At 45.1% G+C, this 17,160-nt stretch overlaps 1 protein-coding gene across 2 annotated transcripts in view; it reads left to right on the plus strand.

Annotated features, from left to right (window-relative positions):
• PRDM5 (PR/SET domain 5) overlaps window positions 1-17,160 on the plus strand; it is a 196,704-nt gene that overhangs the window by 43,731 nt on the left and 135,813 nt on the right. For both annotated transcript variants that reach the window (XM_063460038.1, XM_063460039.1), the window contains exon 3: window positions 4,988-5,110. In XM_063460038.1, coding sequence (XP_063316108.1) covers window positions 4,988-5,110 — 123 coding nt within the window. The remainder of the gene's footprint in view (window positions 1-4,987; window positions 5,111-17,160) is intronic.

Below are 17,160 nucleotides of genomic sequence, written 5' to 3' on the forward strand. Positions count from 1 at the left end.
TTTTCATATAATCAATGTTTCAGTCCAACTACCTTGACATATTAAAGGGACACTATAGTCACCAGAATAACTACAGCTTATTATTATTATTATTTTATTATTTATATAGCGCCAACAAATTCCGTAGCGCTGTACTGGTGTGTAGAATTATTACCTTCAGGCTTTTTGCTGTAAACACTGTCTTTCCTTGGAAAATTCAGTGTTTACATTACAGCAGTGGTGTATCTTGGTTTTGTGCTGCCCTAGGCAGGACAAAACTTAGACACCCCCCCCCCCCCGTGCGCGTGCTACCCCCACCCAACCCTTCCCCCCTGCCCCGCCTTCTAAATACACACACATTCACTGACAGATACGCATACACTAGCTAACAGACACACACAGTCGGACACACACACTAACAAACACACACAGTCGGACACACACACACTAACAAACACACACAGTCGGACACACACACTAACAAACACACACAGTCGGACACACACACTAACAGTCACACACAGTCGGACACACACACACTAACAGACACACACAGTGAGACACACACACTAACAGACACACACTGTCGGACACACAGTCAGACACACACACTAACAGACACACACACTAACAGACACACACACACACACAGTCACAGACACACACTAACAGACACACACACACACACTAAAAGACACACACACACACACACACACACACTAACAGACACACACACACACTATCAGACACACACACACACACTAAAAGACACACACACACACACACACACACACACTAACAGACACACACACACACTATCAGACACACACAGTCAGAGACACACACACACACTCACATTAACACATTTTTTTTTATTTACTCCCCCCCCCCCGCCTCCTTACCTTTGGGAATGCTGGGGGTGGGGGGTTCTCCCATTCCCTGGTGGTCCAGTGGCTGCAGGGCGGCACTGGCGGGCAGGCTGGGCGGCCGGCGAGGGAGCTCTTCCCCTGAGCTCTCTGCTCAGCTCCCTCGCGCGCCGCAGAGTGAGGCTGGGAGCCGGAATATGACGTCATATTCCAGCTCCCAGCCTCACTCTGCGGCGCGCAAGGGAGCTGAGCAGACAGCTCAGAGGAATGGCTCCCTCGCCAGCCGCCCGCCAATGCCGCCCGCCTGACCGGCATGTCTGTTAGCCGCGAGGCTAACAAGGCATTTGCCCTGGGCATTTGGGGGCGGCGTTTTTGCCGCCCCCTGGAAAATGCCGCCCAAGGCAAATGCCTTGTTTGCCTCGCGGCTAATACGCCCCTGCATTACAGCCTAGTGATAACTTCACTGGCCACTCCTTAGATGGCTGTTACAGATCCTTCCTGGGTCATGGCTGCCTAAAATGCATCCAAACATTCAGTGTCTCTTCCCTCTGCATGCAGACACTGAACTTTCCTCATAGAGATTCATTGATTCAATTCATCTCTATGAGCAGTGGCGTCTCTAGGATTAATTTTCAGGGGGGGCACATGGTGGGCCAGGGACTAAAGTAAGGGGGCACATTTAACCCCGCCCTCACCGCAGTTTGACCTGCCCCTGCCGCATGTAAAGCCCCGCCCCTAACACAATGTGTTTTTTTTTCTATAATCCCTGGTGGAGAATTAATTATTTTCCACCAAGGATTATTAAAAAACAAACACATTTCCCTTGATACAATCCATACACACACACACAGACTGTTGAGTCCAGACACACACACACACACACACAGACACACATACTGCTGAGTCCATACACACACAGACAGCCACACAGACTGCTGAGTCCATACACACAGACTGATGAGTTCATACACACACACACACACACACACAGACACAGACTGCTGACTCCATACACACACAGACACAGACTGCTGAGTCCATACACACACACAGACTGCTGAGTCCACACACACACACACACACACACACACACACACAGACTGCTGAGTCCACACACACACACACACACACACACACACACACACAGACTGCTGAGTCCATACACACACAGACACAGACTGCTGAGTCCATACACACACACAGACTGCTGAGTCCATACACACACACACACACACACACACAGACTGCTGAGTCCATACACACACACACACACACACACAGACTGCTGAGTCCATACACACACAGACACAGACTGCTGAGTCCATGCACACACACAGACTGCTGAGTCCATACACACACACACACACACAGACTGATGAGTCCATACATACACACACACACACACACACACAGACTTCTGAGTCCATACACACACACACACACACACACACAGACTGCTGAGTCTTTACACACAAACACACACACAGACTGCTGAGTCTTTACACACAAACACACACACAGACTGCTGAGTCCTTACACACACAGACACATAGACTGCTGAGTGGGGGCCACAAGGGGAGGCACAGCATGATGTAGGGGGGGGGGGCATGGCCCCCTCTTCCCCCCCCCCCCCAGCAACGCCACTGTCTATGAGGATATGCTGATTGGCCAGGGCTGTGTTTGAATTGTGCTGGCTCTTCCCCTGATCTGCCTCTTTGTCAGTCTCAGACAATCCTATGGGAAAGCATTGTGATTGGATCAGGCTACCACTTTTAAACATGTCAGCAGGCAGTGGGTAGGTCTAAAGGAAACCAGGACAGAGCATGCAGCTGCAGACTTGAATACAAGTAAGATTTTACAATTTAGAGAGGCATGAGAGGACCAGGGGGGCTAGATGGTGGTTTTAATCCTATAGGGTCAGGAATATATGTTTGTGTTCCTGACCCTATAGTGCTCCTTTAAGAAAAGTTTGGTAATGAAATGGTGAATGTATGCTGTTGCACAGCTGTAAAAAAACAAAAACAAATGACATGATCTTGTTGATTGTGTTCTTCACTTTGGCTGAGATCATCAAACTTGATGATCTCAGCCAATCCAATGCTTTCCCATAGGAAAGCATTGGGAGGCTATTGTGCATATGTGGCAAAAAGCTGTGCGGCTAATCAGCAACTCCACAGGGAACGTTCAGTGCCTCAATGCATACCCAATCTAATACACTGCCCCATTCTAATACACTGCCCACAAATCTAATACACTGCCCACAAATCCAATACACTGCTCCCCCTCCATCCACTCTGATACACTGCCCCTCCACCAATCTAATGCGCTGCCCCCTCCACCCAATCTAATACACTGCTGCTTAATCTAATACACTGCCCCTCCTCCCTCCACTCTAATTGAATACACAGACCCCAATCCCACCACTTTAATTTAATACACTGCCCTCCCCCAATATGTATCGGATCGCTCACAATATGTGTCCATTTCTGACAGTGACTCCCTCCCTCTCCCAGTCACGTGTGGTGTTTCCCAAGGTTCCATTCTCGACCCCCTACTATTTACATTATTTATAAATTATCTGCCTAATGTCTGCAAATCCTCAAATGTACACATGTACGCAGATGACACGGTAATCTATGCGAGCAATTCCGATATACCGCAGCGTGAGGCTGTGCTCCAAGACCAGTTTACAGAGGTAGAAAAGTGGATCGCAAAAAACAAACTCTTCCTGAACACTGACAAAACTGTCACAATGATCTTTGGAACAGTATCTAAATTACACAAATTACACAATTCCCACCTATCCATCAAAACAAATTCAAATGGCACACTGACAGCAGTCCACTCTTTCAAATACGTGGGTATAATGTTAGACCCCAATCTATATTTTGGCCTGCACATAGAAAAGCTTGCATCTAAACTTTCTCCAAAACTAGGAGCCCTGTACAGAAACAAATCCTGCCTAAGCCCTACAGTAAAGGAAAAGATTGTACAGCAAATGCTGATGCCAATCATTGATTATGGGGATGTAGTATATGCATCTGCATCGCAATACCACATTAATAAACTCAACACATTGTATAACTCGTGCTGCCGATTTGTGCTACAATGTAATTACAGGACCCACCATTGTGACATGCTAAAAGAACTAAACTGGCTGTCGCTGGAATCCAGACGCACCCTTCATCTTTCCAGCCTTGTGTTTAAGAGCTTTTCTGGGAAGCTCCCGCCCTACCTGAGCACAATGCTTTCCCCGGCTATTCCCACTTCCTATAACCTCCGATCTAGTACCAACACTTTACTTAGTCTACCTCAATACAAAAAGAAAGCAGCCCGATCCTCCTTCTCTTACAGAGCACCGCGATTGTGGAATGACCTCCCGCACACTTTCAAATCTTCCCTAAGCCTAAGTCCTTTAAGAGATCCCTCTCTACATACCTCAAAACAGAATGCACCTGTCATGGTTGATTATATATTTCCTACCTGTTCTATGTTAAATTTTGTATTTATTGTGTATTAATATTGTTTTTGCATTTTATTGTACCCTAATTGTAACAATGCAATGATTTGTGAATATATTCATTGTGGGCCGCATGCTTGACATGCTTGTTGTAGAGCTTTCACACACCTTAATCTTGAATTAACAAACTAGAATGATGCAGGTAAATGTCAATTAAAATTCTGCAAATATTCAAATGGCAAATGTGTTTATAGTGGTTCAAATGTCCCTTTAAAGGTACACTATTATTAAGTTTTAAAAATGTGCCCTAGTCCCCAGTAAACTATAGGGCCTGCACCCCTCCCCCTCCCCCTTCCCATTTGTGATTAAAATTTTTTTTTTTAAATGAAGGGTTTACTTACTTTTTCCAGCAGTGAGGCTCCCTCAGTGCTGCTTATAGAGAAGCATTTGGCATTGGAGACCTAATGGGCATGTGTGGCGAGTCCCGCATGCATATCAAATTTCCCCAGAGAAAAGCATTAAGCTAAATCTACAGGACCAAGTTCACTTGATTGACATGAAGTGGTCTGGATGACTTTAGTGGTCGTTTAAGTAATTTTACATTTGCTCTGTCTCTCTATATTATTTTTATTTTGTCTGTTACAATCTGAGATTTTCAAAGACTGAATTTTTTTCCTTTTAGGTTTGTGGAAATAAGGGAGATGTTCTGTATGTTTTGGACGCCACTAACCCACGTCATTCCAACTGGTTACGCTTTGTCCATGCAGCTCCATCCCAAGAACAGAAGAACTTGGCAGCCATTCAGGTAATGTTACTCAAATATGTCCAAGTCAATATGTGAGTATTCGTAATGATTTCAATAAGTCCTATGATGTCAGACCACTGTAATTCTTGAATTCCCAGAAAATTATAAATTATATATATATTTGAAATTTTGGCAGAAATATGTGGTATTAAATTCATATTTGAACTGCACATATATTGAAACTAACTCTTTTTATTTACACCAACTCATTGTATTATTTTTAGTGGCCACTACATGAGAAAACACAACTTGTTCACATATACAACTTGTTTCAAATATATATCCGTTGCAATGTATAATCATTTTAAAACAAAACACTTGCTAATTATTTTTCTTGTAATTAGAGTTGAGCGGACACCTGGATGTTCGGGTTCGGCTGAACTTTGAAATAAAGTCCGGGTTCGTGATGGAACTTGACCCCGAACCCGAACTTTTGGCCACAAAAAAGTGTCTAAAAAAAGTCCTGGAAAGGGCTAGAGGGCTGCAAAATGAAGTAAAATGGGGGTAAGAGTAGGACAAGTGCCCTGCACTCACATGTGGATAGGGAAATCACTTAAAATAACATAAAAATCAAAAATACAGCTGAGCCATAAAATAGCACTAAATGGAATCTTTGATTTTAGCTTTGGAAGAACATAAATCAAAATCTAAAGCATGGCTGTCAGGAGGATCACCAGAATTATCCATTTGAGAGAGGGTTGGACTGCAGGGTATTCTCTTTCATTGTTCAAACTAAGCTCAACTCCTGATGCATGGAGAAAAGGCCTTCACAAGCCTCTGCTATTGTGTACATAGTTTATACTAAGTGACCCATAGGTTGAGGAGGTGGTGATCGTGGCGGTATAGGTGGAAGCGGCAGTGGAGGAGGAGGTAGTCAACACTGTTTATATATATATATATATATATATATATATTTTAATTTTAATTGGGGTAGACCCCAAAATATTGGGACAAATAAAAAGTGCAGACAGGCGAGTAGCAGCAGGGTGAGAATGCCAAAAGTGCGCACAGACATCCCGCACTTTCTGCAGCAGCTCTGATATATCTGGGTATACACCGTGGCATCACAAGGGCCACCCAGAACTGTCTCAACTCCCATCAAGCCAAGTTCCCGGAGGAGATCACCCAGCTCGTCATGCTAGAGCACTTTTTCAATGTGCTCCCCAACGAGAAGGCGACGACGCATTTGTATGTCAATCCATATCAACTTTCGATGCCATTGACTGCGCCTACCATGGTGACCACGGATAACTGGGAATCAGGGTTCGATTCCGTACAGGAACTCTGACAAACGGCTACCACATGCAAGGAAGGCAGCAGGCGCGCAAATTACCCACTCCCGACGCGGGAAGGTAGTGACGACAAATAACAATACAGGACTCTTTAGAGGCCCTGTAATTGTAATGATTCCACTTGAAATACTTTAACACTGATCAATTGGAGGGAAAGTCTGGTGCAGAGCCACTGACCCGTGCGTGCTGCAGCTGAAACTCCATTATCGCTTGCTGCTGCTCAAACAGTCTCTCCAGCATGTGCAAGGTGGAGTTCCACCTTGTGGGCACGTCGCATATGAGGCAGTGAGCGGGAAGGCCAAAGTTACGCTGCAGCGCAGACAGGCGAGCAGCAGCAGGCTGAGAATGCTGAAAGCACGCACAGCTGCTACAGTGAATGCCACATCCTGTTCCAAGTTGCGGATCAGTCTGGTGATGGCTTCTGATATCCAGTACTCTTTTTACTAAAGCTGCATCAGGGTCCTGGTATGTGGCCGCTCAAACATTGGTGCTCAACACCAGGGGGCATGCGGTTACCCGTCGTGGCCGTGGTGCTGTGATTCCCTTTGGCCCTAGAATAATGCCCAGTGTTCAGAGGCCAAGTATCCTGAACTCGAAAAGTTCTGAGGACATAGTTGACTGGCTAACACAGGACACCCAATCTTCTACAGCTTCCGCTCAGAACCTTGACGCACCATCCTCTTCCAGCTTAGCTTCGGGCACCTCTCAAGTTACCACTCGCCCGCCTGCCGCCACCACCAACACTAGCACCACAGCCGCTTCACTTGATCTGTCAGAGGAGTTATTTACACATCAGTTGCAAGAAATGAGTGATGCACAACCATTATTGCCAGAGGATGTAGATAACAGGGATATGTCTCAGTCAGGCAGCATTACACACATGGATGTACAGTGTGATGATGATGTTGTACCCGCTGCTGCTTCCTTTGCTCAGTTGTCAGATACAAGTTAAGTGGTTGATGATGACGATGCGTCCGTGGATGTTACGTGGGTGCCCGCTAGAAGAGGAGAAGAAGAAGAGGGGGAAAGTTCAGATGGGGAGACAGAGAGGAGGAGGAGACGAGTTGGAAGCAGGGGGAGGTCGTCGCAAGGAGCTAGTGGCATAGTCAGACAGCATGCATCGGCACCTGGGGTCAGCCAGACAGCACGCCAATCAACGCATGCTGTTGCCATCACCAGAATGAATTCATGCAGTGTGGCATTTTTTTTGTGTGTCTGCGTCTGACAACAGCGATGCCATTTGAAACCTGTGCCAAAAGAAACTGAGTCGTGGGAAGTCCAACACCCACCTAGGTACAACTGCTTTGCGAAGGCACATGATCGCACATCACAAACACCTATGGGATCAACACATGAGTACAAGCAGCACACAAACTCAAAGCCGCCATCCTCCTCCTGGTCCAGCATCTTCAGCCACATCAACCACTGCTGTCCTCCTTGCCCCCTCTCAACCATCCGCCACTCCGTCTCTCGCCTTGAGCAGTTCCTGCTCATCTGCCCACAGTCAGGTGTCTGTCAAGGACATGTTTGAGCGTAAGAAGCCAATGTCACAAAGTCACTCCCTTGCCCGGCATCTGACAGCTGGCTTGTCTGAACTCTTAGCCCGCCAGCATACAAGCTGGTGGAGTCTGAGGCATTCCAAAAAATTATAGCTATTGGGACACCGCAGTGGAAGGTACCCGGCCGAAATTTCTTTGCACAAAAGGCAATCCCCAACCTGTACTCGATTGTGCAAAAGGAAGTAATGGCATGTCTGGCACACAGTGTTGGGGCAAGGGTCCATCTGACCACTGATACCTGGTCTGCAAAGCATGGTCAGGGCAGGTATATCACCTACACTGCGCATTGGGTAAACCTGCTGACGGCTGCCAAGCATGGAATACGTGGCTCTGCAGAGGAGTTGGTGACACCGCCACGACTTGCAGGCAGGCCTGCTGCCACCTCCTCTACTCCTCCTACTCTATCCTCTTCCATAACCTCCTCGGCTGAGTCCTCTTCTGCTGCTGCGTCTTGCTCCACATCAACGCCCCCCCCCCCCCCCAGCTCCCCAGGTACTATTCCACATCCTGGATAAGGCAGTGTCACGCCGTTTTGGGGTTGACTTGCCTGAAAGCAGAGAGTAACACCGGACCAGCACTCCTGTCCACCCTGAACGCACAGGTGGATCAGTGGCTGACTCCGCACCAACTGGAGATCGGCAAAGTGGTTTGTGACAACGGAAGAATTTTGTTGGTGGCATTGAATTTGGGCAAGTTGACACATGTGCCGTGCATGGCACATGTGTGTAATCTGATCGTACAACGCTTTGTGCATAAGTACCCAGGCTTACAGGACGTCCTGAAGCAGGCCAGGAAGGTGTGTGGCCATTTTAGGCATTCCTACACAGCCATGGTGCACTTTTCAGATATCCAGCGGTGAAACAACATGCCAGTGAGGCGCTTGATTTGCGACAGCCCAACACGTTGGAATTCAACACTCCTAATGTTCGACCGCCTGCTCCAACAAGAAAAAGCCGTTAATGACTATTTGTATGACCGGGGTGCTAGGACAGCCTCTGCGGAGCTGAGAATTTTTTTGCCACGTTACTGGACGCTCATGCGTCCTTTTGAGGAGGTGACAAACCTAGTCAGTCGCACCGAAGGCACCATCAGCGACATCATACCATTTGTTTTCTTCCTGGAGCGTGCCCTGCGAAGAGTGCTGGATCAGGCCATAGATGAGCGTGAAGAGGAAGAGGAAGAGTTGTGGTCACCATCACCACCAGAAACAGCCTTATCAGCATCACTTGCTGGACCTGCGGCAACGCATTGTGAGGAAGAGGAGTCAGAGGAGGAATGTGGCTTTGAGGAGGAGGAGGAAGACCAACCACAACAGGCATCCCAGGGTGCTTGTTGTCACCTATCTGGTACCTGTGGTGTTGTACGTGGCTGGGGGGAAGAACATACCTTCAGTGAGATCACTGAGGACGAGGAACGGGACAAGAGTAGCTCGGCATCCAACCTTGTGCAAATGGGGTCTTTCATGCTGTTGTGCCTGTTGAGGGACCCTCGTATAAAAAGGCTGAAGGAGAACGACCTGTACTGGGTGTCCACGCTACTAGACCCCCGGTATAAGCAGAAAGTGCCTGAAATGTTACCGAATTACCGCAAGTCGGAAAGGATGCAGCAGTTCCAAAATAAATTAAAAAGTATGCTTTACACAGCATATAAGGGTGATGTCACAGCACAACAGGAATCTAACAGGGGGAGAGGTGAAAGTAATCCTCCTCCTCCCACGACCACGCCGGCAAGGACAGGATGCTTTACAGAAGTGTTGGTGAGGACATGCGGAGCTTTTTAAGTCCTACGCATCGCCACAGCTCTTCGGGGTCCACCCTCAGAGAATGACTCGACCGACAGGTAGCAGACTACCTCGCCTTAACTGCAGATATCAACACTGTGAGGAGCGATGAACCCCTTGACTACTGGGTGTGCAGGCTTGACCTGTGGCCTGAGCTATCCCAATTTGCGATTGAACTTCTGGCCTGCCCCCCTTCAAGTGTCCTGTCAGAAAGGACCTTCAGTGCAGCAGGAGGTATTGTCACTGAGAAGAGAAGTTGCCTAGGTCAAAAAAGTCTAGATTACATAACCTTTATTAAGATGAATGAGGGATGGATCCCGAAGGGACTGACAGTGGGCGATACATTCGACTAAAAAAGGCCTGATGAGGGGGACGTAACAGGGATTAAACTGATAAGAATAGTGCTACTTAACACACCTTATAATAAATGCAGAGAAAGGCAACGCAGAGAGGAGTCTGAAGAAGAGGAGTCAGAGGAGGAAGGTGGCTTTGAGGAGGTGGAAAACCAAACACAGCAGGCGTCCTAGGGGGCTTGTTGTCACCTTTCAGGGAACCTTGGTGTTGTACATGGCTGGGTGGAGGAAGAGACCTTCAATGACATCAGTGAGGACAAGGAACGGGACATGGCTAGCTTGGTATCCAACCTTGTGCAAATGGGGAGTTTGCGGTTGTGCAAATAGACTGTTTGCGGTGCATTAAACCGGGAGTTTGGTCTGTCACTGTGAAGCGGGCGTAACCCTTACACTACCTGATCGATACAACATCATACCTGATGTTTTAAAGTAGGTTATTCCAAACAATTTAGGAATGTTAGGTGATTTATGCCCTTTATGGATTAAAACCAGACTCTGCATCAACTATGTAATTTGCCATGGGAGTTTTGCCATGGATCCCCCTCTGGCATGCCGAGGCCAGGTGTTAGTCCCCTTGAAACAACTTTTCCATCGCTATTGTGGCCAGAAGGAGTCCCTGTGGGTTTTAAAATTCGCCTGCCCTTTGAAGTCGATGACGGTTCGCCTGGTTCGCCCGTTCGCGAACATTTGCGGAAGTTTGCGTTCGCCATTTGCGAACGGAAAATTTTATGTTCGCGACATCTCTATTCCTAGGATTTCTATAGGATTTGCAACCCGAGATGAACCAGAAATTTATTAAATTTCAAATTAAACCTAGTTGAGAGTCAAACTGGAATTGCTGAGTATTAGGGGGTTTGTTTTGATGATTTCTCCCTTTTTATTTCATATTTTTGTTGTAAAATGCTTTGATTATATTTATTTTTTTAATGTATGCGGATGGATAAATAGCTGCCTATGTCGAAATAAGCTACTAAAAGTAATCTGTGGAAGAACCAAATAGTGGAAGAAAAGAGCAGGGAAACTGAGGATGGTAATTGTAATTGGTAGACATGTGCCATTCGGATGAATTTCGCGGACGGAAATTTTTTTAAATTCTTTATTTTTGCATGTGCATAGAAGTTACAGACAAGCGTGCAGGGCCACGACAGCAACTGCAGGCATATTCATGGCATTTCAATTGAGTGGCATTTTGATACAGCATTTTGTTTTTTTTACATGAAACAGCAACTTTTGTTACATTCTAGGCATGCATATGACATTCCTAGGTGCTTCTAGGTTTAGTAATATATGCAGTGGTTTGTCATTGAATTGTTAAGCTCGGACAACAACATTAATCATATTATTAGGATTAGGTAGTCGCTATGAAACCATGTTAGGTTAGATAAACCATGCTAGTGAGGCTGTCGCTTACAAACTTGTTATGCATTATAGTAGTAGCTGGAGAAATTGTGATTGTCACCCTGGTGGGTCGGGGTTCCCCGAGCTGCCCCCATGGGAGAAAGTCAGCATCCCAGTGAGTCCAAGACTTTACATAGATTGACAGTCCAGTTTTACCCCGATACCTGCTCTGTGGAGTCTGTGTAGTGGTATGCAAGTATCCTTCAGAGCAGGATTCGGGTTTGTCGGAGTGTTATTTTGCTTGTTCACTGCGGTCTTCTGGGGTGTAGCCTGAGCAGGGTGGGCTTGTCGCTCTCGGTCAACTGCAGGTTGGTGACCGCCATGTTCAGGCTCCGGGGGTATCCGTGGAGATCTGTAGCTCTCCGGGTTATCCCATCAAAGGCCGAGTTGAAAGCGGGTACAGGGTTGGGTTGTTAGTAGAGGTGTCTCGCTGGGCAGATATCACCCCGGACTGGAATGGTCGATGTTTGGTGAACTATCTCCATGGTGCCGCTGCTGTTACCCGCACCCTCAAAGCTCTTATTGCTTGCGTTGGTGGCATGCGTGGTTGCTGGGATTAATATGATCATTTCTGCTTCCCTGTGTAGCGGGATCGTCTCTTAGGAGCCGTTTTGTGGGTATAGGACACTAGGAGGGGGGTTTCACCTTCATGTAGTCGGCGCACGTGGCACCCACCATCTTGGAGGCAGCAATCAGGTTCCCCGGCCTCAGATGCAGGATCTCGCTTACGGTCACCGGGTGAGGACCGGGATCACCCCCCCGGTCCATAGGGGGGGGAACGGAGCCGGGTCTGAGCCGATCAGTGCTTTTGTCCGGGCTCAGTGGTGCAGGATAGCGAGGCAGCGGCCGTCTGCCTCGCTCACCGCCGGAGAAGGCCCGGGTTATGGCACCGCGTTTCTCTCCCCTGGGGGACTGTAGCTCAGCGAGCCAGCCTCTCCCCAGGTCCATCTGTACCGCGGCACTGGGCGTTGGTGCTGTCGGTTCGCTTTTGATGAAAAATATACGAGGTTTTAGCGTGTTTTTCGTTGTGTTTGCCCGGAGCCGCTCTGACTTGCGACCGTCCAGGTCGGCGGCCCGGCCCCGTCCCCCGTAAAATTTTATGTTCGCGACATCTCTATTTGTTGCTTCTATTTGACTCTCCGATATGAAGTGCACCCCACTAATGTACTTCTTAGCACCCAAAGAAATTTACGTTTTAAAACTGTTATGTGACAGCAGTATTTGATACTTCTATTTGACTCTCAGATATGAAATGCACCCCACTAATGTACTATTTAGCATAGCACCAAAAATTTTTGACTTTTTAAAACTCCGATGTAACCGCGGTATTAGACGCTTCTATTTGACTCTCAGATATGAAGTGCACCCCACTAATGTACCAGTTTGCAGAATTCTTTCCTAATCTTCCCTAATAGCGGCAGCATCCTCTCCCTACACTAATAAGAGCTCATGTGCGTGCAGCGATACGCCACTCCAGCTTATATATAGAGGCTGGGTCACATGCTGCACTGGTTAATCACAGCCATGCCATTAGTAGGCATGGCTGTGATGGCTTCTAAGGGCACACGAGTCAAACGCTTGTTGATTGGCTGCCATACAGCCTTTGAAAACGTGCCATTAAATCGCCGAACACCGAACTTCAAGCAGAATATACAGTAATATGTCTATGTTCGGGTCCGACGTCCAAAAGAAACGTGATGTTCGGTACGAACCCGAACTTTATAGTCCGGGTTCGCTCAACTCTACTTGTAATCACAGTGCAGTAATTTGCCAATAAGGAAGTTAAAGACAATAATAACAACTGTTGTTGGGTGGAGTGGTAGCATCCCATTCATATTTTATAACCATTTCAAAATCTCTTTGTGAAACTTATTAAAACCTATAGCTTTCCAACTCAGTCTTCTTTTCAAACTAAAGTTTTGATACACCCCCTCATCCCCCACTTTGTTTTACTAAATAAACTAAATAGCTTGTCTATTGTCCATTTCATATATTTCGTGATACGTGCATATGGTGTTTCAAAGTGATTTGGACGAATAACTGATTGTCCAAAATTCGGACAATTTGCTGTTTGTCTAAAACTGAATGCACAAGTCTTGATTCCAGTGTCCAGAAACTGTTATTTGGTGCATGCAACAGAAGTCACATAGAACTCACAAATGAGAATCTAGTTTAGTGTTGTGATATGTTTTTGTAGATATTCTGGTAATGATGTCACCAATTTTGTGTATCCCTTAGCATAGTGAAAAGGTTGGTTCTGTACAAGCCTGCAATGCTCTCCTCTTTCCTGTTATGCTGTCATGTGCTTGCAAATGGCAACAATCATATTTTTACTTTACACAACACAAAAGGCTTGGTTTTTGGATTTGTACAGGTCAAATGATTGGGCTGTTACATTTATCTTGGTGATTTTATTTTACCAAAATTGGTCTTCTCTGCTTTTTAAATGGGTACAATTTGCTTTCTTCGTGGTACCTTATTTTGTTAATGCTAAGCACTTCCTGGAACTTACTTATGCAAATCTTTAATTTGGCAAAACAATGTTTTTATAATACTCTCTCGGTGCAATTTAAAGGGATATATACATATATATAAGTATATGCATAAGTAAGTTCCAGGTGCAATTTAAAGGAATATATATATATATATATATATATATATATATATATATATATATATATATATATATATATCCCTTTAAATTGCACCGAGAGAGTATTATAAAAACATTGTTTTGCCAAATTAAAGATTTGCATAAGTAAGTTCCAGGAAGTGCTTAGCATTAACAAAATAAGGTACCACTTTTAGCATTTTGCACCACTTTTCGGATTACAATACTATATATATATACAGGTGCCTCATCTCAGGTCCCTATTTAGCCTTGTACTGCAGAGAGCCTCAGATGGAATTTTTTCCCAAGTAAGTGGTTAATCTCATAAGAGCAGACATTAGACTGTGAGAGTAGGACCTGCCAAAGATGGGGTACATTGACGTTGTGGCAGGCTTATGCAATGTATGATCATATAATGTAACTAAATCCCCATTTTTTTTGCCTAGATTAGGTGTTTTTAAAAAAAACTTTTACAAACTAATAAAATCTGTCAACGTTGAAGTTGCTGTTTAGTAGATAGGAGAGTGCGCTGGATCTTGTGTATTGTTTATTATATATATATATATATATATATATATATATATATATATACACAAAAGTTGATAGGAGTTGCACTCCAGCTATCCAAACGTGTCTGCCCGGTGCTCGGCTACACAAATGTATACTGTATAGAAAAGAGCCAGCACTCAAGGACTTATGCAATTTATAAAAAGTAAAAACCTTTTATTCCAAAATGTCTGTAGGTCGACGTTTCAGTCCACCGTTGTGGACTTTCATCAGGACACAAAATACAATGTTACAACATTCAGTTTAAATAGGAAATACTTAACTTACCTAACCTCCACCACCTGTGTGTTAGCGTGGTCTGCTCCCCTCTGCGCAAGTGTGACTAGCGGTACTTCCCCTTCCGGTGTGTCTGTGTTGACCCCATCACCAAGGCAACCTGTCAACTAATCGCCGAACGGCGATCTATGTCTGCTAAGTAACGTGGAGTGGAAAATAGAGCTCGGCTATGCACACAGTGAGATCGATAAGGTGCACCAAATAAACGTGCATCCACTTTACAATTGCTGTGTGGAAGATTGCACCGGAGTACATAGAGTTCCTAAGCCGAAGCTCTGTACAGAACACTTCCGGGTATACGCAATGCCGTGCCTGTCACCATAGTTACATGGATACAAATAAAACTTAACGAACAATGTGTGCTAATTATTCAATAATCCTATCGTAAATACGTGACCATACATGAAATAGTATGTGATCTGTGTGTGCTGATCTATGATAAGTAATATCTAATGTAAACTCAAATCTATAGTGCAGTCATCAAATAATTTTAACGAGACCCTACTTAGATAAGTGAACCAAGTCACATGATCTAAATATATATCTCAGTCGTCTATACTGAGTATGAGCATACATGAATATTTAATATTGTGTATCATCCTTGTGAGAAAAAAAAGAAAACTTAAAATGTGGTGAGAATATGCAAATATGTAAATAATGTGAATAATAGTCTCCACTTAAAGTGCCATGTGCTAATATAATTAATACACTAGTGATCTATTCTAAAGTGACGTGTGCTGGTACTAGATAATACTCTGTATAATCTGTATCATATGTAAACCACTGTAGGATGGGAACAATACGCTATTCTAGGGTTGCAGAATGACATGTATAAAAAATAATAAAGAAATAAAACTTAAATTGAGTGTGTGTCACACACTCTGTATATAAAATAATTAACCTCTGCACTTCCGTATGGAGCTCGGGAACATAGTTTAAAATCACTTCTACCAATGTCATTTCAATTATAGATTATATTATAAGGAAACCAACAACCTCTGAGCTAAATTATAAGAGATCTAGTTGGAGAAACTATGTACCGTATATACTCGAGTATAAGCCGAGTTTTTCAGCACATTTTTTGTGCTGAAAAACCCCAACTCGGCTTATACTCGAGTCAATAGTCTGTATTATGGCAATTTGCATTGCCATAATACAGACTGGGGGGAGAGGGGGGCTGGCAGAGCTGGGAGGGGGGCTCCTTCCCTGGTGGTCCAGTGTCATTGGTAGTTCAGTGGGGGGAAGAGGGGGGGCTGGCAGAGCTGTACTTACCTTTCCTGCAGCTCCTGTCAGCTCTCTCCTCCTCCGCGCCGTCCGTTCAGCACCTCGGTCAGCTCCCAGTGTAAGTCTCGCGAGAGCCGCGGCTCTCGCGAGACTTACACTGTGAGCTGACAGAGTGAGCTGCACAGACCGCGCGGAGGAGGAGAGAGCTGACAGGAGCTGCAGGAAAGGTAAGTACAGCTCTGCCAGCCCCCCACTTCCCCCCACTGAACTACCAATGACACTGGACCACCAGGGAAGGAGCCCCCCTCCCTGCTATGTATCAAGCAGGGAGGGGGGACGAAAAAAAAATAGAATAAAAAAAAAATTATTAATAATTAAATAATAAATAATAATGCAAAAAAAATAATAATAATATATAAAAAAATAATAATAATTCATAATATATTAAATGCCCACCCCCACCAACACATACACAAACACACACTGCATCACACACACTGCATCACACACTCACACTTCATTCATATACACACACTGCACTCACACACACTGCACTCATACACACACTGCACTCACACACACTGCATCACACACACTCACACTTCATTCATATACACACACACTGCACTCATACACACACTGCACTCATACACACACTGCATTCATACACACACTGCACTCATACACACACTGCATTCATACACACACTGCACTCATACACACTGCACTCATACACACACACTGCATTCATTATATACACACACTGGAAATAAATATTCAATTAATATATACGCACACACACTGCACTCATACACACACTGCACTCATACACTGCACTCATACGCACACTCTGCATTCATTATATACACACACTGTAAATAAATATTCAATTAATATAATTTTTTTAGGATCTAATTTTATTTAGAAATTTACCAGTAGCTGCTGCATTTCCCACCCTAGTCTTATACTCGAGTCAATAAGTTTTCCCAG

This window comes from Pelobates fuscus, chromosome 6, assembly GCF_036172605.1.
Source record: "Pelobates fuscus isolate aPelFus1 chromosome 6, aPelFus1.pri, whole genome shotgun sequence".
In the NCBI taxonomy this organism is placed as follows: domain Eukaryota; kingdom Metazoa; phylum Chordata; class Amphibia; order Anura; family Pelobatidae; genus Pelobates; species Pelobates fuscus.